This window comes from Amphibalanus amphitrite, unplaced genomic scaffold, assembly GCF_019059575.1.
Source record: "Amphibalanus amphitrite isolate SeventyFive unplaced genomic scaffold, NRLGWU_Aamphi_draft 001584F_arrow, whole genome shotgun sequence".
Taxonomy (NCBI): domain Eukaryota; kingdom Metazoa; phylum Arthropoda; class Thecostraca; order Balanomorpha; family Balanidae; genus Amphibalanus; species Amphibalanus amphitrite.
The window spans coordinates 99,578-123,317 of NW_024883077.1; the positions used below are offsets into that span (position 1 = coordinate 99,578).

Consider the following 23,740-nt stretch of genomic DNA (forward strand, 5'->3'; position numbering starts at 1 on the left):
TGTGACCTGTGGGTGCATTGCCCGCAGGGGATACTTTAAGTATTTTTTTTACTGCGTCCCAAAGGTGGCAATGGCACATGCTTCGATCAGAAAGGGCACATTGCAAGCGAAATAGTATATAATGCAAGTGAGATAATGTGCAGATCAGACATGTGCTTGGATCCGGAAAAATGGATCTGAGATCCGATCCCATGGATCCCGATCCGAGACCCATTCAGATCATAGATCCAACCCCTCAATTTTGTCGAGAGATCTACTGGGATCATAGATCTGACCCTTCAATTTTGTCGCTAGATCCACTCGAATCATAGATCTGGCTCCCCAAATTTGTCGTGAGATCCATTGGGATTTGGGATCATAGCTCATAGGTGCTCAAAATGTTAACAACTTTCTTTCATAAGAAGTTATGAATGCCAAAGTATGGTTAGAAACAAACAATCTTATACAAAGGCCATATTAGTATTTAGTAAAGGCATCCAGTTACAATTTACATTATACAGAATACAAAATAAAGGAGGCTCATGACGGTCACAACTTGAGAGAATTGAGTGACATGAAGATTGTTCACATACCAACAGAAAAGTTTGCATTAACAATTAACATAGAGGTAAGTCAAAGAAATGACTAAAGAACAATACATTACTAGGTACCTACCACATCACAATTCATGTTGGAATCTACATAATGATATTGATAAGACAATCTTGCATTAGACAACCCATGAGGCTTTCCAGTTTCCAGCTAACACAATTGATTGATAAACAATAAAAGATGATACTGACACATGTGGCTTGGTTAGGTAAAGGTATTTCAATCTATTGAAAGAAATATTGGATAAAATAAACTGAGATATAAACAAAAGTATAAAAATAGTCAACAGCCTGCGGAAACGATGGGAAGCGAAATATCTATTGTAATGGCCTTGGATATTTACCGTAAAATGATTATTCAGTACCTAAATAGAACTCGTGACGTCATTTCAAATAACAAATGAGCTAAGCGTTCCACATTCGAGTGTAATGAAAATAAATAAAAATTAAACTGGAAATTCATAAGTCTGGAGTTTTTTTTTCAAAAGAATGTTCATTTTTTCTGCCGCACATAATTTTACGATACGATTGTTTGTGAATATCATCTTTGTAGCGTTGAATTTGAAGACGTAAACGTAAGCTGAAACACTACATGGCCCTGAGCCGGGTGTGCGCCTTGCATCTTTATTTTATTCACTTTTCAAAAGAATCACAATATCTTACGTCATTAGTTCGAAGGGCCTATTACGGGGAATCTTTTGGAATCATTACAGTTTTAGTCAAATTAAGATTGTTCATTGGTCAAACGATAATGACGTAATAAAACAACATTACCAAAACGTGAGCTGTGAATTTCGTTTGTCTTTTTTTGGGAGGCTCTCTCATAACGAAAGCACAGCATGGCACCACACGTGGCACGACGGCCTTGGCACTATGCCAAAAGTAGGTAATCTGAAGAAGTTGATGCCATTTTTGAACTTGTAATTTTGTTAGGAAAGTATAAGAGGTTGGTTGCAATTCTTACTAACTGGAAATTGTGTTGCACGTACTAATAGCTCATACGAACATTCTGGATTGGGATTTCATACCTGGCAGAAGTGGATTGCTGGATTATTTTTAACAAAACTGACCTATTTGGCTTCCAGGTTTGATTTCCTAACATCTGTCCATAGGCGGCGGAACAGGGTCCATAGGTGGCACCAGTGTACAGTGCCCCCCCCCCATAGATTTTGGCATTTTAACATTAGCCCTACTGGCACTGCATGGAAAGAATGGGACCAAAATGAAAATCTGCAGTGCCCTGCTGCCACTGCATCTGTCTGTACTGTTTGTTCATTGAATTAAAGTGGCTGTAGCTTGTTGATAAGATTGTCATCAGTGCTGTCATGAAAAAGTTACAATTGGTCACAAAATGTAGCAATGTGCATGTTCTTGGTTTATTTTAAATGTAGTACAAATGTTGTTGATTTAAATTCAAATTTAATGATGATATCTAATGAGTACAACTGGTCTTAACCATGTCCCCAAGTGACAATTCTCAATTGTACAGAGTTGTATTGATCATTTAGTAACATTTTCAAACGTTTCTTCTCTTAACAGAGACATCATCAGTGATTCAGTGATTCGTTACATTTCGATACATGGTAACAAGTAGTGATGTCAATTACGGAAAATCAGAATACCGATACCAAACCAAATACCAACCAAAACCATGGGAAAATACCGAAACCAAACCAACTTGGGAAACTGAGGGAAATACCAACTTTTTACCGATTTCTTAGCCTCTTATACATTAGTGAGGGTTTATGATACCAACAAAATACCAAACACATTACGATTGAAATACCAAATACCAAGTTGGTATCGGTTTGGTATCGGTATACCAAAAAGTTGGTATCCGATTGACATCTCTAGTAACAAGCAATCAGCGCGGTGAGCGAGTCGGCACAGTATCGCAAGTCTAATTCAAAAATTCACAAACACACTAAACAAATCATACGCATCATATCATAATGACCCCCTAGGTGACAATATTAAGTTTAACAGCGGAAATCTTATCATTGAGAGTCGGTTTTGTTTTGTGAATATATAAAGATTCCAAAATTCTCAACTGAAAACTAGACCTATCCATGTCAATAATTTGAAAGTCATCTAATGAGAAAGGAGTGTCACAAGCTAGGGAGTGGTCCCTTACTGAGGATGCGACGGGACAAGTTAAATGGGTTCCAGTTCTGTCGGACTTTCCTTGATGCTGGCATACTCTAGTGCATAATCTTACACAGGTTGATCCTATGTAGGTCCCCTCACACGAGGGGCAACTGAGTTTATAAAAGACACTAGAGCGGCAGACTGATGTCATCACTGTCAACCGTGGAAGCCGTATGGCTACCCATCTACGCTGGAGTACGAAAAACATCATCTCGAGCCTATGCTTAGTTTGTTGCGTAGCACCAGCCTGGGGTTCATGTAGGGATAGTACTTTTTCAGAAGTGATTCTATTGCTTCTTTTAGTTTGAGCGACTGTTTCCCGAAATAGGGAAGTACAAAATATTTTTCAAGTTTTTCTACGTGGTACGTCGAGACCTTGGGCGTAAACCGTTTGTTCAAAAACCTGGAAATCGCTGAGTCAATAAAAGCCTTTGGGTAGCCATTTTCTGTAAAGAACTTACGGAGGAAGCTGATCTCCATATCAAAAAGTTTGAAAGACGAGCTAATGTTGTAGGCGCGATAGATGGCAGTGTTTAGGATGGCTTTCTTAATAGAGAGAGGGATGTAGCTAAAAAAGCTAAGACCGAGGCCAGTGTATGATGGCTTGCGATAAACGGATGTTTCTAGCGAGTTTCCAGATCGTCTTATCCGGACATCTAAAAAAGGAAGTGAGCCGTCTGATTCGACCTCCTTGGTAAACTTCATTTTTGGATGCTGACCATTCAAAAAATCGAGGAACTTATCCACATGTGAAATGTCATTGAAAATCAAAAAGCAATCATCCACATACCTCTTGTAGTATGATGGACGAAATTCTGACGGGCACGTACTTAACCATTTTTTCTCATGGAAACACAGGAAGATGTTAGCAAACGTTGGACCTAAGGGTAGACCCATACCCACACCATCAGTTTGTCTGTACAGTTTACTGTTGAACAGAAAGTAAGAGTTTGACACAGCTAAGTCAAGCATAGCACGGAAAAGCTTTTTAGGGATGCCACCTATGCTATCGCAACCACTCATCAAGGAATTGACAGCTATATCTATGGTCTCCTGGACGGGTATGTTTGTAAATAGACTTTCAACATCAAAACTTACCATGATCATGCTACTGGACAGCTTCATATCATTTATGTTTCGAGCGAATTCATGACTGTTCTTTACAGTGTACTCGTTTTCAGTGATAGGTGCCAAAAGTGGGACGAGAAACTTCGCCAGAGAGTATGTGGCGGTTCCACACGCTCTAAATATGGGACGAAAAGGCAGGTTTGGCTTATGGACTTTGGGAAGACCATAAAGAACACCAGGCGCTGATCCAGATACATGTAGTCTACTGTACGTTTCTTCTGAAATGATTGCATCTTTTTTAAGTTTGTTTAACAGTCTGTTTACTTTATCTTCTACTTTGAGCAAAAGCTTGTGAAGAGGTTCAGTTACAATAGAGAACTTAGAACGGTCTGCCAGAATTGTCTCGACTTTATCAACATATTGGTCTCGATCTACGATAACTACGCCCTTACCTTTATCAGGACGAGTTACAACAATTGATTGGTCAGAGGCAAACTTCTTCAATAACACTACATCTGACTTGGAGAAAATTGGAGAAAACACTTTGGAAGTTCTAAAACCATTGTAAAATCGAAAGGCTACTGATCGTAAGCTCTGTTTGACTTCTTGAAAGGTGAATCTTGCGGCGAGCGGGAGGTGAGCGATCGACTGAGCCAGAGTTTCAAAATGTAGAAAACATTTGTAGAAGCTCAGCCTCCAAACAGGCAGTCTGAAGTCCAGCCCAAACGCCAGCAGTGTCTTGATGCGCGAGGGAATGGATTTTGAAGAGAAGTTGAAGATAACCTTGTTTGAATGGTGTGAAACGTTTTTTTTGAGCATGATTATGATTATAATGGAAATCAGATGGATTAGTAACCTTTTGCTCATAACTAATGTAAGCCAAAAACAAATCCATTATCAGACTGCCTGTTTGATTTGTTTTTGGCTTACATTAGTTATGAGCAAAAGGTTACTAATCCATCTGATTTCCATTATAACCTTGTTTGGATCACAAGGCTGAAGCGAGTTCTCTATTCCGAGCCGAGCGAGCTTTCTTGCGTGGATTGATTCATGTTTTCTTTTGAAGGTGGCCAGAACATCTTTACTGGCGTTGATAAGCCAGTAAAACTTGAAAAAAGATAGAACTTGATAAATGCTTTTCCGAGTTTCTGTACATTTCTTCTCAATATCGGCATGTCGTCGTTTCTTAAACTTGATTTCTTCGTCTAACAGTTTTTTGCTGCCAGGACTTGTAGAGTTGTGTTGAATGAAGCGACTTTTTGTAAAGTTTAAATCGAAGGAATTTGGGGAAAATGTCATAGGTCTTGCAGGTAAGTAGAAACTTCAGGTCAAGGTTACATTTTTCTCTTTTCTTGATCAGGGCTAAGTAGCCCAAGACGTTTCTCAAAGTTGATCTACCATGATTGCGATTGATGAGATCGAAGAGTCGTGACTTCGTTGGACTTAAGATGAGAATGAACCTGATCAAAAGGCACAGAGTTGTATTGATCATTTAGTAACATTTTCAAACGTTCTTCTCTTAACAGAGACATCATCAGTGATTCAGTGATTCGTTACATTTCGATACATGGTAACAAGCAATCAGCGCGGTGAGCGAGTCGGCACAGTATCGCAAGTCTAATTCAAAAATTCACAAACACACTAAACAAATCATACGCATCATATCATAATGACCCCCTAGGTGACAATATTAAGTTTAACAGCGGAAATCTTATCATTGAGAGTCGGTTTTGTTTTGTGAATATATAAAGGTTCCAAAATTCTCAACTGAAAACTAGACCTATCCATGTCAATAATTTGAAAGTCATCTAATGAGAAAGGAGTGTCACAAGCTAGGGAGTGGTCCCTTACTGAGGATGCGACGGGACAAGTTAAATGGGTTCCAGTTCTGTCGGACTTTCCTTGATGCTGGCATACTCTAGTGCATAATCTTACACAGGTGGATCCTATGTAGGTCCCCTCACACGAGGGGCAACTGAATTTATAAATGACACTAGAGCGGCAAGCCTTAGGGACAACGTCTTTGAACCGAAACAGGGAGCCTATGCTTAGTTTGTTGCGTAGCACCAGCCTGGGGTTCATGTAGGGATAGTACTTTTTCAGAAATGATTCTATTGCTTCTTTTAGTTTGAGCGACTGTTTCCCGAAATAGGGAAGTACAAAATATTTTTCAAGTTTTTCTACGTGGTACGTCGAGACCTTGGGCGTAAACCGTTTGTTCAAAAACCTGGAAATCGCTGAGTCAATAAGAGCCTTTGGGTAGCCATTTTCTGTAAAGAACTTACGGAGGAAGCTGATCTCCATATCAAAAAGTTTGAAAGACGAGCTAATGTTATAGGCGCGATAGATGGCAGTGTTTAGGATGGCTTTCTTAATAGAGAGAGGGATGTAGCTAAAAAAGCTAAGACCGAGGCCAGTGTATGATGGCTTGCGATAAACGGATGTTTCTAGCGAGTTTCCAGATCGTCTTATCCGGACATCTAAAAAAGGAAGTGAGCCGCCTGATTCGACCTCCTTGGTAAACTTCATTTTTGGATGCTGACCATTCAAAAAATCGAGGAACTTATCCACATGTGAAATGTCATTGAAAATCAAAAAGCAATCATCCACACGTTATGCGCCAGGCGCGGCCATAGCGCGGGACGCGACGCCAGCGCCGCCTATCGGCAACGCCAGAGAACTAAGGTCGGTGAGAGCACGGATTTTGATGGGTGATAGCGCAGTGTGAAAAAATAGGAAAGTTACATGAAATGTCGCTATACTACGGTATAGTTCACCATCTGAGCGACATATTTATGTATTTGTATCCATGGCGGATAAAAATTGGACCCGGGATCTGGCCATGGAAGAAAAAAATGTTGGTCAGTGTAAGCACGGATTTTCGTGGAAATGAGCACAGTGTGAGAAAATAGGGAAGTTACATAAAAATGTCGCTATACTACGTTGTAGTTCGCTATCTGAGCAACATATCTATGTATTTGTTATCCATGACGGATAAAAATTGGACCTGGGATCTGGCCATGGAAGAGAAAAATGTTGGTCAGCGTAAGCACGGATTTTCGTGGAAATGAGCACAGTATGAAAAAATAGGGTAGTTACATAAAAATGTCGCTATACTACGCTGTAGATTACCATCTGAGCAACATATTTATGCATTTTTTATCCATAGCGGATAAAAATTGGACCTGGGATCTGGCCATGGAAGAAAAAAATATTGGTCAGTGTATGCACGGATTTTCGTGGAAACTAGCACAGTATGAAAAAATAGGCAGCTTACATAAAAATGTCGCTATACTACGCTGTAGCTCACTAACTGAGCAACACATCTCTGCACTTTTTATCCATAGGAGAGAAAATTCGACCCGGGATCGGGACATGGAAGAAAAAATATTTGCACCACCAAATGAAATTAAGATACATCACTCCCGTTATATTTGTATTGAGTCTTTCATGAAACAATTTCGCTATAGTACGGCAAACAGCATGACGTCTCGCATATATTGAGACATATTTTGACAATGCAATGTAGGTATAATACAATTTGGAATGTTCATAAACATTTTATCTTCTCCTGCCAAATCCCGGTGCCAATTCTCCCCGAATATTGGTAAAAAATACGTCAGGGTAAACGCATATTACTGAATTTAATTGCATTATATCGCATTTTTCAGTTTATCGTTAAGTCTCCACACAGGGACGTTTTCATCTGAAGTTTGGCCGCCGGAGCCACCGCGAGGCCTAGTTGCACGAGTAGCCGATAGTCGGCGCCACCGTCGCACTCGGCCGCAGCCAGTATACTGCCAAAAATGGAGCTATTATGATATCGCTCGTTGGTAACTAAGTGTGGCGTGCTTCATAAATGATCGCCGCATAGAGAAACAACCGTTTAATGAAGAAAATGACTTATATTTTACTCATAATAACAATCTGAACCCCAATGTCCGCTTCTATATGGAGTTTGGCGCATAACGATACCTCTTGCAGTATGATGGACGAAATTCTGACGGGCACGTACTTAACCATTTTTTCTCATGGAAACACAGGAAGATGTTAGCAAACGTTGGACCTAAGGGTAGACCCATACCCACACCATCAGTTCCTTTCTCATTAGATGACTTTCAAATTATTGACATGGAAAGGTCTAGTTTTCAGTTGAGAATTTTGGAATCTTTATATATTCACAAACAAAACCGACTCTCAATGATAAGATTTCCGCTGTTAAACTTAATATTGTCACCTAGGGGGTCATTATGATATGATGCGTATGATTTGTTTAGTGTGTTTGTGAATTTTTGAATTAGACTTGCGATACTGTGCCGACTCGCTCACCGCGCTGATTGCTTGTTACCATGTATCGAAATGTAACGAATCACTGAATCACTGATGATGTCTCTGTTAAGAGAAGAAACGTTTGAAAATGTTGCTAAATGATCAATACAACTCTGTGCCTTTTGATCAGGTTCATTCTCATCTTAAGTCCAACGAAGTCACGACTCTTCGATCTCATCAATCGCAATCATGGTAGATCAACTTTGAGAAACGTCTTGGGCTACTTAGCCCTGATCAAGAAAAGAGAAAAATGTAACCTTGACCTGAAGTTTCTACTTACCTGCAAGACCTATGACATTTTCCCCAAATTCCTTCGATTTAAACTTTACAAAAAGTCGCTTCATTCAACACAACTCTACAAGTCCTGGCAGCAAAAACTGTTAGACGAAGAAATCAAGTTTAAGAAACGACGACATGCCGATATTGAGAAGAAATGTACAGAAACTCGGAAAAGCATTTCTCAAGTTCTATCTTTTTTCAAGTTTTACTGGCTTATCAACGTCAGTAATATATAATACTGAACGAGGCCGGTGTAAATAAATTTTCAAGACCGAGGTCCTTACTGAATTTTTGAACGAGGCCGAAGGCCGAGTTCAAAAATCAGTAAGGACTGAGGTCTTGAAAATTTATCACCGGCCGAGTTTGGTATGTATTTTACTGTATGCCAACGATAAAATAATTGTCTAGACCGAAGCTCTTAGCCGTTTTTTGAACGAGGCCATCCCAAAATGTTGACTTGGTAATTCGTTTTTGACCGTGGTCAACTTGCTTACACCAGTTATTACCACACCCCTCTGGCTAATGTATTTGAATAGGCCAGGCATACAGTAAAGATGTTCTGGCCACCTTCAAAAGAAAACATGAATCAATCCACGCAAGAAAGCTCGCTCGGCTCGGAATTGAGAACTCGCTTCAGCCTTGTGATCCAAACAAGGTTATCTTCAACTTCTCTTCAAAATCCATTCCCTCGCGCATCAAGACACTGCTGGCGTTTGGGCTGGACTTCAGACTGCCTGTTTGGAGGCTGAGCTTCTACAAATGTTTTCTACATTTTGAAACTCTGGCTCAGTCGATCGCTCACCTCCCGCTCGCCGCAAGATTCACCTTTCAAGAAGTCAAACAGAACTTACGATCGGTAGCCTTTCGATTTTACAATGGTTTTAGACCTTCCAAAGTGTTTTCTCCAATTTTCTCCAAGTCAGATGTAGTGTTATTGAAGAAGTTTGCCTCTGACCAATCAATTGTTGTAACTCGTCCTGATAAAGGTAAGGGCGTAGTTATCGTAGATCGAGACCAATATGTTGATAAAGTCGAGACAATTCTGGCAGACCGTTCTAAGTTCTCTATTGTAACTGAACCTCTTCACAAGCTTTTGCTCAAAGTGGAAGATAAAGTAAACAGACTGTTAAACAAACTTAAAAAAGATGCAATCATTTCAGAAGAAACGTACAGTAGACTACATGTATCTGGATCAGCGCCTGGTGTTCTTTATGGTCTTCCCAAAGTCCATAAGCCAAACCTGCCTTTTCGTCCCATATTTAGAGCGTGTGGAACCGCCACATACTCTCTGGCGAAGTTTCTCGTCCCACTTTTGGCACCTATCACTGAAAACGAGTACACTGTAAAGAACAGTCATGAATTCGCTCGAAACATAAATGATATGAAGCTGTCCAGTAGCATGATTATGGCAAGTTTTGATGTTGAAAGTCTATTTACAAACATACCCGTCCAGGAGACCATAGAAATAGCTGTCAATTCCTTGATGAGTGGTTGCGATAGCATAGGTGGCATCCCTAAAAAGCTTTTCCGTGCTATGCTTGACTTAGCTGTGTCAAACTCTTACTTTCTGTTCAACAGTAAACTGTACAGACAAACTGATGGTGTGGGTATGGGTCTACCCTTACGTCCAACGTTTGCTAACATCTTCCTGTGTTTCCATGAGAAAAAATGGTTAAGTACGTGCCCGTCAGAATTTCGTCCATCATACTACAAGAGGTATGTGGATGATTGCTTTTTGATTTTCAATGACATTTCACATGTGGATAAGTTCCTCGATTTTTTTGAATGGTCAGCATCCAAAAATGAAGTTTAACAAGGAGGTCGAATTAGACGGCTCACTTCCTTTTTTAGATGTCCGGATAAGACGATCTGGAAACTCGCTAGAAACATCCGTTTATCGCAAGCCATCATACACTGGCCTCGGTCTTAGCTTTTTTAGCTACATCCCTCTCTCTATTAAGAAAGCCATCCTAAACACTGCCATCTATCGCGCCTATAACATTAGCTCGTCTTTCAAACTTTTTGATATGGAGATCAGCTTCCTCCGTAAGTTCTTTACAGAAAATGGCTACCCAAAGGCTCTTATTGACTCAGCGATTTCCAGGTTTTTGAACAAACGGTTTACGCCCAAGGTCTCGACGTACCACGTAGAAAAACTTGAAAAATATTTTGTACTTCCCTATTTCGGGAAACAGTCGCTCAAACTAAAAGAAGCAATAGAATCACTTCTGAAAAAGTACTATCCCTACATGAACCCCAGGCTGGTGCTACGCAACAAACTAAGCATAGGCTCGAGATGATGTTTTTCGTACTCCAGCGTAGATGGGTAGCCATACGGCTTCCACGGTTGACAGTGATGACATCAGTCTGCCGCTCTAGTGTCTTTTATAAATTCAGTTGCCCCTCGTGTGAGGGGACCTACATAGGATCCACCTGTGTAAGATTATGCACTAGAGTATGCCAGCATCAAGGAAAGTCCGACAGAACTGGAACCCATTTAACTTGTCCCGTCGCATCCTCAGTAAGGGACCACTCCCTAGCTTGTGACACTCCTTTCTCATTAGATGACTTTCAAATTATTGACATGGATAGGTCTAGTTTTCAGTTGAGAATTTTGGAATCTTTATATATTCACAAAACAAAACCGACTCTCAATGATAAGATTTCCGCTGTTAAACTTAATATTGTCACCTAGGGGGTCATTATGATATGATGCGTATGATTTGTTTAGTGTGTTTGTGAATTTTTGAATTAGACTTGCGATACTGTGCCGACTCGCTCACCGCGCTGATTGCTTGTTACCATGTATCGAAATGTAACGAATCACTGAATCACTGATGATGTCTCTGTTAAGAGAAGAAACGTTTGAAAATGTTACTAAATGATCAATACAACTCTGTGCCTTTTGATCAGGTTCATTCTCATCTTAAGTCCAACGAAGTCACGACTCTTCGATCTCATCAATCGCAATCATGGTTCTCAATTGTATTGCACTGTAAGGTGTACAATTATGTAGGATAAGGGTTTCATTGGCTACATGTTGTGAGATCCATACAGATCATAGGTACTCCACAAATTTTTGCCCGCTGGATCCACAGAGATCATAGATCCGACCCCTAAATTTTGTCGAGAGATCCGTTCGGATCATAGATCCAACCCCTGAATTTTGTCGAGAGATCCACTCGGATCATAGATCCAACCCCTCTATTTTGTCGAGAGATCCACTGAGATCATAGATCCAGCTCTCGGATCCATGCACATGTCTGGTGCAGATACATGTGTCATTGTGTACTGTGCGGTGGAGGGGCAGCAAGCAGGATATTGGGAGCGGGCTGTGATTGCTTTTGGCCAGTCTCGAAATTCGCCCAGTCGTGGCGCGCTCTGTATCCGCATTCATAGGCGTAGGAACGTTTTCAAAAGTGGGGGGGCCAGGGTCCCAGAGGTCCAAAACCTAACCTACCCCCAAAATCCGATTTCTCCTCGGATTTCGGCCACTTTGTTTTCGCAAACATGCTCAGAGGTAAAAAAAAATCGAGACAAAAAAAAGAAAAAAAAATTGGTTGAAATTTCAGGGAGTCTCCCGTCCATAAACTCAAACTGATGGACGCGTTCCCCTGTCCTCCGCAGCCGTTGGCACCCATGCAAATTCCAGAGGCATCCAGTAACTTTTTCATTACGAGCAAGCGTGAAACGTGCAAAGCGAGTCTTTTCAATATACCTATAAAAATCAGCATGAACGGCCCAGCTAGGCTCAGCCAGGCCTATAACGTTTTTAAGAGGTTTTATATCAGCGACCACTGCAACTGGGCTGATTGCCTATCACTTTTCAGAGGCCGGTGTGGGACTTTTAGACGGTCTGGGCCTTCAGAGGCCAGTTTAACCCTCCACGGCCCGGTCCTATAGGTTTTCTACATACGCGCTGGCCGAGGGGGCGGGGGGCGGGTACGACCCCCCTCGCTGTTTCGCCCCAGGTGGAGCTAGCGCGTCGCGGTAAAACGAGCGTGTGCGCCGTTACGAGACGCAGAGATCGATACCCGATTTTATGGTCCTAGGTCAACCGGTGACCTCTGACACCGTTCCGTGCTTCTATCCTCAGGATACTGAAATCCTTCTCCTCCACACCGCCACCCCCCTCCGGGCTGGACAGGCAACTTTATCTCATGCGGGCTGCTCCCTTGGAGCGGCACCGCTGCTCCCGAGGGAGCGCACCCCGTAGCCGAGTGCAGTGAGTGCCTTGGGGCTGGGTGGCCTGTCCTCTGGACGGGCTCAGCCCCGGCGACTCACTAGGGTGCCTGCCCAGTGCCCAGACCAATGTCTCCCCCTATATCCTATCATCCTTCCGGCTCTGAAATGGTCTCATTGGACCGAAAGGGCCTAACCCAACAAAACAAACAAAAACCGGTGACCTCTGAGGTCAGGTCAAGTGCCTCAAGGCACGGTTCCGTTTTTGGTGAATAACTTCGCAAAAAATGGCCGCAGAGCCGCGATTTTGCCAGCATCGTGTTCGCCTCTCTCAGGCGCGTCGAATGATATGCTTTTTGTTTGGGTGAGGTAAACTTAGGGTGTTGACCTCGGGTCACGGTCAGGTCGGCGTCCCCAGGTCACGAAATTGGTCGAAGGAGGTCATGTCGCATATCATTCGATTCGGCAGGTCTTCTTGAGTCCATAGGTGGCTTTCCCGACTCGCTAGCTCAATTTGATCGGTACCTAGTTATTGACGAAAAACTAATAAGACCCTTATAACTTCATAAATGACGTCGCGCAAGGTCAACATTGCAAAAGTGACGCATCGAACCTTGCAAGGAGTGCATGAAATCACGATTCGGTGTGCTTGAGATAGTTGGAGATCGATCGTTCCCGGCGCCAGAAAAAGTTTTCAGTTTATCCCCATTGACTTATACCTAATGGTGAGGTCACGAAAATGACCTGACCTCATATGAACTTTAGGAAAAATCCGAGATATACATTATACAAGTTGAGAGACTCCTATTGGATACTAGGTCCTCCAAGGTTCATTTCCCTGTGAAATCTCCTCTGGCAGTGAGGGCGTTGCGAAGTTGCGACATCTGAAGACCGTGCAGAGGTTCACTTATGACCACATGGGTCAGTGACCTGATCTGACCCGAAAATGCGGTTGGTGTCGAAAGATCCCGTTTGATTCAAAGGTCAGGTATGCCAAGCTTCAGCTCTCTATCGCCGGCGTGTTCGGAGCTATCGAAAAAAAAACCTATGGAGGGGCAGCACCCCCCCCCCCCCAGCCTGCGAGGGTTAAGGCCCTCAGAGACCAGTACAGGGCCTGCAAAGGGCAGGATGAGACCTTAAGATGCCGACTTGGGCCATCAGAGGCTAATGTGGGTCCTTACAGGCCAGTATGGGCCCTCAGAGGTCAGTGTGGGACCCTAAAATGCCGGCATGGGCCGGTGTTGGACCCCAGAGGCCAGCAGAAGACCCTCAAAAACCAAGATGGGCCTCAGAGGCCGGCATCAGGTCTTCAGAATCCCGTGCAAGGCCCTCAGAGACTAATGCGTGTCCTTACAGGTCAGCATGGGCCCTTAGAGGTCAGTGTGGGGCCCTAAAAGACCGGCATGGGCCGGCGTTGGACCCCTTAGGCCAAGGTGGACCCTCAGAGGCCGATGCGGACCCTTAGAGGCCGGCATCGGGTCTTCAGAATTCAGTGCGGGGCCCTCAAAGGCACCTAAAGGCTAGTCTTGGGACCCAGAGACAGAAATGAGGCCACCAGAGGCCGGTGTGAGGCCCTCAGACGCCGGCTGGGCCCTTGAGGCCGGTTTAGGGGCCCTCAAATGAGGTCAATGTGGGTTCTCAGCGGTCAATGTGGGCGCTTGACCGCCACTGAAGGGCCCTCCGAGATCAGTGTAGGACCCTCAAAGACTGGTTTGGGAGCTGTTAATAGCTAGCGTGGGATTCTTGAGTCTCGTGACAATCGAATAAGGGCCAGAGCCCCATACGCCCATGGGGGCCCATTGGTTGTTTGGGGGGGCCAAATGATATGATGGCCCCCTGATTAGCCTTTGGAGGGGGGAAGGGCATGGCCCTGATCCCCCTCTGCGACCGCCACTGCACTGAAAGTGGAAGGGGGAGGGGCAGAAACAGACATTGCTGGCCCCCAGGCTGTTTGAACCGAGGCTGAGGCACGGTCACCCTGGCCCCCAGCTAGTACGCCTTTGACGAACTATGCCGACCCCAAGCAGATAAGGTCAAGCGTTGGTCGTTTGTATACGCATTCTCCTGCACCGTGCTAGTATTGTCTTAGTATTCTGTATTGCCTATACCTTTTTAGTGCTCGCTGTCCCGCGCCTCGTATTCAACAAAATGTTGTCACCAGGACTCACAGTCTTGTCTCTGATATGGTTTCCTTCATTGAGTGAAGGAAATTGCGGCCAATAACGCTGTAGAAACAAAAAGGAATCCTCAGCTGCAATTCAGGGCAAGCTGAATAGTTGTCAAGTTACCGGGTGGTAGGTTAGGTACAGACAGCAAAAAGTGGGGGGGCCAGTTAACATTGCTGGCCCCCCCACCTCCGAAAGTGGGGGGGCCATGGCCCCCCCGGCCCCCCCTGTTCCTACGCCTATGTCCGCATTCAAAGGACGGAGCGGCGATTTATTGACATTTCCATTGCTGTTAGTCATTCGTTTTCCTGAACGGCGTTGGGCGTGTTTGACCTCCCTTGACGCACCTAATTGTACCTATGTTGAGGAATTAAAATGAATATGCACATGATTAAAATATGATGCATATTAGGGTGGCACTTAATTTCGACTTTTTTAATTTCGACCGGGACGGGTAGCCATATTGTTCTACCTCACGAAAAATACTCTGCATGAAATTTTACCAAAAAATATTATATTTAGAGGTAGCTCAATGGGGTCATAATTGGTACATATTGACCAAACGTACATTGTGAACGGGGAGTCAGATATGTGTTGCGCCTTTCCAAGCATTGCCACATTTGAGCTGTAGCACGTTTAAATGAATGATAGATGCCTTCCTATTTGTTTCATAACCACAGTGTTTCTTGCCGCAAACGCGCTGTGACGCAATGCGTGATTCAACCAATGGCCGTTCAGGGTAGTAAGCTTATTTTGTTTGGTGACGGTAGCCCGCTGCAGCGCGTGCATCTTCTCTCGTATTATGATGGTTGGGAAGGTCACGAGACCTGCTAGCACTTACCGGGGTTAGTTGAAGGAATTAAAATGAATATGCACATGATTAATAATGATGCTAATGCATATGTACGTCTCTTCATGCGTTTTCACCCCTAGCAATCGAAACAAAATAGGGCTTGAATTGGGAACTATTGCCAATGCACATTAAATATATATGAATTATTAGATGACAAGGACAAGACGACATGAATTGGGTTGGTTTCGGTTGCTTATGCGAGACGGTAACATTTCGCATTTCCCCATAGGCTAATGGAAATGTTACGAGATTGACCTGACCTCAGTCGCAGATATAAGAAATCCAAAAGATAGGAATGGTACCATATCTACATGCCATCTGGCAAGTTTGAAAGGGAGACTAAATGCTTACTTCGAATCTAAGCTGCGTTTGCGGCATTGGCGTTATATGCGTGTATGCGCATGATTAGTAAGCGGTACCACTAAATTAAAGACTCAAACGCTCCGACATAATTTCAATGAATAACACTGCATACCAAAAAATGCCAATTCGCTCTCGTCATAAGAATTAGATTTAAATAACCAAGTTATTTACATCATCATTTTGAACAAATTATACTTTCACTTAAGTCTTAACTCACTCATTCCTTCCTTCGTTAGCTCCAAACAGTCTTTCGATTGTCTGGAGCGTTGCCAAATCCCGTTCCTGTATGGGACTGCCGAGTAAGAATTTGAGTACGCTCTCGCATGCGATTTCCTGCTACCCAAAAGGCTGTTTCAGTCAGCTATCAAAAACATGGTATGTCAGCCCTGTCACCGGCTTATGGTACTATGCTTGCAGTGCCCCTGACGTCACCGACTCCAGGGCGGATCCAGAAAAACTCCAAGGGGGGGGGGGGTCATGAATCGAAGTGGGGCCCCTACCTATACCCAAACTTAAAACGCAACGGATTTCGGCCACTTAATTTTGGTGGGGCCCTATTTTAGTTTTTCTTGTTTTTTTTCCTGCCCCTGGCCCTGACAGACTGTGGTGCCCCTGACAAGCCTGAAGTGTCCCTGACAGGCACGTGCGCCTCTGACCGGCCCAAGAGCCCCTGCGAGGCCGGTGGTGCCCCCTGCTAGACCTGGTGCCCCTGACGGTCTGTGGTGCCCCCTGACAAGCAGAGTGTCCCTGACAGGCACTGGCGGCTCTGACGGCCAAGGCTGCCCCTGCGAGGCCGGTGTGCCCGTCCCTGCTAGACCTCTGGTGCCCCTGACAGGCCTGTGTGGTGCCCCTGAAAGGACTGTGGCGCCCCTGAAAGGACTGTGGTGCCCTGGGTCCTGACAAGCCTGAGGTGCCCCTGACAGGCAGTGGGTGCCCCTGACAAACCCGCGTGCCCTTGCTAGGCCTGTGGTACCCCTAGCGGGCCTGTGGTGCCCCTGCTAGGCCGCTGGTGCCCCTATGCCCTGGCAGGACTGTGGTGCCCCTGACAAACCTGAAGTGCCCCTGATAAGCCCAAGGTGCCCCTGGGCCCTGCGAAGCCGGTGGTGCCCCTGCGAGGCCGATGGTGCCCCTGAAGCCTGGGTGCCCTGGCCCCTAGGTCGGTGGTGCCCCTGGCGGGCCAGTGGTGCTCTTGTCAGGCCTGTGGTGCCCCTGGGATCATTGATAGGCCTGGTGGCCCTGGCTGGCCTGTGGTGCCCCCCCAAGGGGGGGGCATGACCCATATGACCTCTTGGATCCGCCACTGTCGACTCCCTTCCTTCCTCTCGTGCTATTGATGTAGACGTTCAAGTGGTGGACGGTCCAAAACATAAATTTTCATATGATCTTCAATTGGCTTTATCAGGCACATTTGGTTTAAAAAACCTAGTTTCCCTTTATCACCTAATCTAGATACAGATACAGATACAGATACAGATATATTCGAGCCAGATCCACATTGGAGTGGCTTTTCACAAGCTCACGTCATACGATGGGGATATCATGGGGAGGGGGTATATCGAGCACACATCCACGCATTCACAAATCACAGTACGTATGCTCAACATAGACACACACAATCTAAGCATCTTGTTCAGGCATTGCTCGCAGCACCTTCATAGCGTTAGCTCTGAAATGACACCATTGGGTCAACTTTGAGCTGGTTGAGTCGTGCCACTCCCCTGTAGCACAGCCGCCGTCGGCCTGCCTCCGTCCGAATGGACGGGAGCGTGAGCAAAATTGGCGCGCCTTGTGTCGTGCTGGTGGCGATTGCTCGCCTGGCGTCCCTATGGTGCTGCTCAGTCTCGCTCAGGCTGGGAAGACACGCTAGCTCGCTGTACAGCGCACACGGTGTGGTAGTCAATTAGTCGCTTGGCAGATAACCATTTCAATTCGCGCATTACAGATCCACACTGTCGCGACGCCGCTTGTTCGACACGACCCGGGCACAGAAGTTCAGTACTTTTTGGAGCCGCCGAAGTTGCGTCTCTCCGCACGATCCGTAGACGGACGAACAGTATCGCAATACCGAGATCACTAGTGACTGGACGATGCACTTCAAGGCAGACCTCGGCACAACATGACGTACATGCATCAGTGCTATGAGCATGCCGTACATTCTGTGTAACGCTGTCGACATGCGGCTCAAAACTCAAATGACGGTCCATCGTCACTCCGAGGTTCCTCACCGTTCTAGACTCAGTGATTGTGGTCGCACAGAAATCCAGTAACAGGGGCCAAACCGCGGAGCATTGCTGGCGTTCCTATCACGAGCAGTAGAGATGATGGAAGGAAACTAGGCTTTTTAAAACCCTCGCGGGCCCGGGGGGGGGCGTTTTTTTCGCCCCCCTGCGAATTCGATAGCTCCCGAACGCTTTGGGATAGGAAAGCGAAACTTTCAGTACCTTTTCTCCCACAATTTGACATCTCTCTCAAGTAAAAAATTTGGACCTACCCCCTTGATGACGTCACAAGTCCTTTTCTACACCCCTGCAACGGCAAACTTCGGCGTCACAGACGCAAACTTCAATAGCTGCTAAAAATGGAGTTTTAGAGATAAAGACAAATTACGAGCACGGTTGTGTAGCGTTTTGACCTAGAAAAAAAGAAAAACTTTTTGGTGACCTGAGTCAGAGGTCAGTCAAAGACCCCGAATTGTGGTTTTTAGTTTTTCGCAATACCTCGACAAAAATGGTACTGGAGCTACGGCAGTGGTACCATCGCATTCGCCTTGTCAAGCCGCGTCGAATGATAATATTTTGTTCGGAAAAGGTCAAATTTTATGTTGACCTCATGTGACCTCGAATGACCTCTGGTTGACCTTGACACATGAAAGGTCGTTTATGATGGATTTGTACCCGCTGATCACGAATCTGGCATCTATTTCCTCTAAGCCTTCATTTAGAGCTTCTGGATGGCAAAATTGTCTTATTTATTATTACTAACTTGAATTAGTGAAATAGCCTCTAGCAGGGATACTCTTCTGTGACCTTGACCTTTGAGCAGCCTTGTATCGTAAGATGAACCACAAATAGGGAACTGATACGCCTCAAAACATTTCAAAACATCTTGGAAGTTAGCACGCAAGATGTGCGAAAAAGTGCTAAGTTTGAGGTCAATTTTGAGCGTGACCTTGACCTTGACCTTTGATTTTGAGCACATTTTCGGAATCCTCAGATTGTCTTCTTTCGTTTGACATCCAATTTTGCCGGTTTGATGCAGCTTGCGGTCCTCTAGAAGGCTTACTTTGAGATCACTACACATGTGCCGGTTTTTGCCTTTGACCTTGACATCTGACCTTAAAAATTGACCTGAGGTCAAAAATTTTAGTTGCGTCTTGTAAGGACCTTTCGATTGGTATCGCTTTTGTTTCCGTAGCTCCCTTATTTACGGAGTTAGACAGGGGGGGGGGCGAAAAAACGCCCCCCCGGGCTGCGGTGGTTGGGATTACCCCCCGGGCCCGGCCGGGTTTTAAGGAGGGAAGGGAGTCGGTGACGGTCAGGGGCACTACAAGCAGAGCACCATAAGCCGGTGACAGGGCTGACATACCATGTTTTGATAGCATGACTGAAACATACTTTTTGATGGGTAGCCAGGAAATCGCATGCGAGAACCTATTCAAATTCTTACATCGGTCTTTATATGCACCAGTCGCATACAGGTACGGGATTTGGCATACGATTTCCAGACAATCGAAAGATTGTTTGGAGTCTAAGAAGGAAGGAATGAGTGAGTAACTCAAAGTTGAAAGTTTATTGTGTTCAAAATAATGTAAATAACTTGCTTATTTAAAAATAAACATGTTATGACGAAAGCGATTGGCATTTTTGGTATGCAGTGTTATTCATTGAAAACAGGTCGGAGCGTTTGAGTCTTTAATTTAGTGGTCGCCGCTTACTAATCATGCGGCATACACGCCGCACATAATCGCCAATTGCCGCAACGCATCTTAGATTTCGAAGTAAGCATTTAACCTCACCCGTTTGAAATTGATTGGTAGAAAACTCTAGCTCTGGCTTGAACTCAAAGTTTCTGAGCCTGGGTCACGTGGTTGTGTCTGACCTGACCTGACATGGCCCGGACATTCTTTCTTAGGGAAGTGTGCGGAGTTAATATTAAGAAAAAGTCTGAAAGTTTGGTGTCGATATCCCCAGCCTAGATATATCTGACATATTATGTCAAAATTTCCCCGAAATCCGGGACCAACACCGAACCGGTACCGCACAAAATTTGTTTGGGCCCGGCATCAAGCCCAGCATTCCTATTAAAGCCCCGGCATCAGGCCCAGCGGCATATCCTTTCAGCATCAGGCTGTTCATTCTGAGCCTGGCATGATTTGAGCCCGGCTGTGGGCTCAAATTTGACATCTATAAACAGGACCTCAGGGAAGGGCAGGGTACAGAGTCTGAGCCATACGGACAGGCACCGGCCATGAGGCTAGGATAAGACACATTAGGTACTTGAGGACTGGGTAGGAGCAGGGTTCGGGGACAAGGCAAGGCGCGGGTCTAAGGCTGTCATTACACAAGGCCGGAGAGTAGTGCAAGACACAGGGCCTTAGAACACCTGATGAACACCACGCCTGATGGCAGGGCAGCACGCAGGATCTTAGAGCAGGGCAGGAAACAATGCATAAGGGCAGAGCAAGATATAAGGACACAGGTAGGGCACAATGCCTGAAGGTATGACAAGACAGGGCATAGGGCCTGAGGGCAGGACAAGGCTCAGGGCATGAGGGCAGAACAAAGCACGGATCCTGAGGACAGATAAGGGCACGGGGCATGAGGACGGGAAACGACACGGGACCTGAGGGCGGGGGACACCACGGGGCCTGATGGTGGGCAGGGCACAGCGCCTGAGAGCAGGGCATGGGACACGAGACCTTAGGACAATGCAGTGTAGGACGTAGGTACTGTACAAGGCTTGAAGGCAGTTAACCCGCGAGTTGCTGGGGGGGGGGGGCGTTAAACGCCCCCACTTTTTTCGCCGGGCCATAGCATAAAAACGGCGCGCCGCAGGCGCGCCAAATTCTGGGTACCTGTACGGAATTGATTGAAGTTTATGTGACAAAGTTTCAAAAAAATCGGTCGGAAAATTTTTGAGATATCGAGGTTTTAGTGACGTCATGATTTCTGAGTTTTCGACCAAAAACGGCATATGTTCAAAAAATCATATAAAATCAAAGAATAAACATACAGACATGCTGTAAACGCCATTAGACTGCCAATACCATGATCAATCAAATGGCTATCTTCGATTATTGATTATCGTTCCGCATTTTCCATAATCTTGAACTGAATCTTGGCAATTTTTCGTGACTACTTCAAGACCATGATACATGAACTTATTAAATTGGACGTTTTGAGCCAAACACGTACACCTATGATAAAATGAATGTCACCATCGTGTTCTACGCCCCAAATTACTTATAAAACATGTGTCACAGGCTGCGAATATCAGTTTTGATTTTCGGGGATATGTGCCTACCCGGTTGACCTGACCTTGACCCTGACCTATGCTTGACTGACCCCTACATGGAGCTGACACTCTTGTAGGCCTTAAAGATGGATTGTGCACCGTTTTGACAGAGTTTATGGCGAGAGGCGCCCATTGCAAAGTCCTGAAGTCCATGCTACTGAAAGCCCGATTTCAGGTGTTTGACCTGACCTTGACCCGACCTGTGACCTCAAAATTCAAATTTAAAGTACTCATCTGAAGCGTCTCGTCGCGCTCTTTCGTTTGCCGCCTCGTGCGTTTCGCTGCGCCTATTGGTTCTCGAGTTATCGGCTGGGGGCGTTTAACGCCCCCCCCCCCCAGCAAACGGTGGGTGGCGAAATACCCCAGCAACTGCCGGGTTAAGGACACAGGGTCTGATGGCGTGGGGCGGCATAAGGCCTGAAGACAGGGCAGAGCACAGCAACTTAGGGCGAGGAGGTGCACAGGGCCTGAGGGGCCTGGACCGTATGGAGTTAATGGCCCGGATAAGGAGAACCAGATTTTTAGAACTTATCCATACCTTCAAAACTCATGCAAACGTCTTAAATTCTTCAAATTTTGAGTACCCCAGTGCGAAATTCGCCCCGACGGGTTGTCGGTCGTACCCCAACCACATATCACACCACTATGAACAATAAATGCACACACTGAAATCGCTATTACCGATAGGCTCATCCAATCAAGTTTCGATAAACCCGTTCATCATCATCTCCTGCGGTTTCGAACACGCCTGTTAGGTGGCTTCTGCTCATACTTTGTGTTGCGGTGGTGGTGCGTCGGGCCGCGCGCTCTGACTTCGGCCAAGAAAAATGCGTCAGCTGATCATTGTCATTTCTGCCACGTTCATGTGGTGAGATGGGGTCATAACTTTAGAGACGGCTGTTTCATATCAATTATTTTACATAAAATAATATTTCAAACCATAAGCCCTCGCCCGTAAACGGTGTTTTGCCACCTTCGCCCATGCAGGGGGGAGGGGGGGTTGGTGCGACCCCCCTGGCGTTTGAAAACGGAGCGTCGTAGAGCTTAGCGGAAAAGACCAACGGATTGCTCTCAACGAGATCTCGCGATTGGTGGTATATTTTTTGGTCCTAGGTCAACATTTGACCTACGTATGACCGGTCATAGGTCAAATTTTCGGAAAAATCTAACTTTTTCAGATTTCCGCGCCAATTGCGGCAAAACGGCAAGAGATATCGACTTGAAACCTTCACTATCGTGATCCTTGATCAATTCTCTATCGTTTGGTGTGTATTTCGATGTCATAACACTAAAAATGATGCGGTGGGAGCATCGGAAGTCTGCAAGGTCATTTGTGCATTGGGTCACGTCAGGCGTGTGACGTCACTGACCTGACCCTGGCCCAAAATGAACTACAAGAAACAACCGACGATGCCTGAAATGGATAGCAAATTTGAATTCAGGGCATCAAAGTACCCCGGAAAGGCATACAAGTGCAAAAAGTCATTACAGGTCAACCGAGGTCACTGACTTTACCTTGACCTTTAGTAACCTTCAAAATGTCAACGGACATTGTGCCAATGTCAAATCAGCCAGTTGTGATTCTAAAACAATCCATCAGTGTGTCAGGTCAGTCGGCATTTATACCAATGTGAAGCAATCTCCAATTTAGTGTAAATCTGGCCGGAGGTTGTTCCCTTTATGACGTCATAACTCCGTGACCTGACATGACCTTGACAAAAAAATACCAAAAATTGCGCAAAGGATGCCCCAAAGGGTACTGAAAATTTGAGCAGGCTATCTGAAACGGTTCGGCGTCTAGCTAAGAAAAACCTCAGGGGGGGGGAGGGGGGTGCACCAACAACCCTCGCACCTCGCCCCTACATGGGCGAGGGTTAATGTTCGACAGCCAAATTAAAGAAACAATACCAATACAAAAATAATACTCCGCCGTAAACCGCAATTCTAATTGCTTTCTTGAAAGCCTTCTGGATGCAATCATCCCACCTGCCGGATGAAACGCCAACGCATCGCGCGCCCGCGGGCGCGCGATGCGGGCGGTTTTTATTATTTTTTTGCGGCGTTTGCGGTGTTTTTTTTTGGCGGTTGGAGGCGGTCGTTTTTTATTTGTGCGGCGTTTGCGGTTGGCGGCGGGCGGGCGTATCTTTTTAAAATAATTCAATGTCCAAACTTTTGGATCCGTAGTGCTTCTCGAAAAGCCCTACCTACTTACTATACAAAAATAATACTCCGCCGTGAAGGCACAGCTT

General features: G+C 45.2%; 1 protein-coding gene across 1 annotated transcript in view; it reads right to left on the reverse strand.

Moving 5' to 3' along the window:
* The window catches only part of LOC122373991, an 84,148-nt gene extending 74,371 nt beyond the window's left edge, over positions 1-9,777 (reverse strand). The window contains exons 1-3 of the mRNA XM_043352481.1: positions 9,613-9,777; positions 4,785-4,937; positions 3,200-4,589 (exon numbers count right to left, since the gene is read on the reverse strand). Of these exons, the coding sequence (XP_043208416.1) occupies positions 3,200-4,589; positions 4,785-4,937; positions 9,613-9,771 (1,702 nt within the window). The 5' untranslated portion in view covers positions 9,772-9,777. The remainder of the gene's footprint in view (positions 1-3,199; positions 4,590-4,784; positions 4,938-9,612) is intronic.
* Between the last annotated feature and the right edge of the window lie 13,963 nt (positions 9,778-23,740).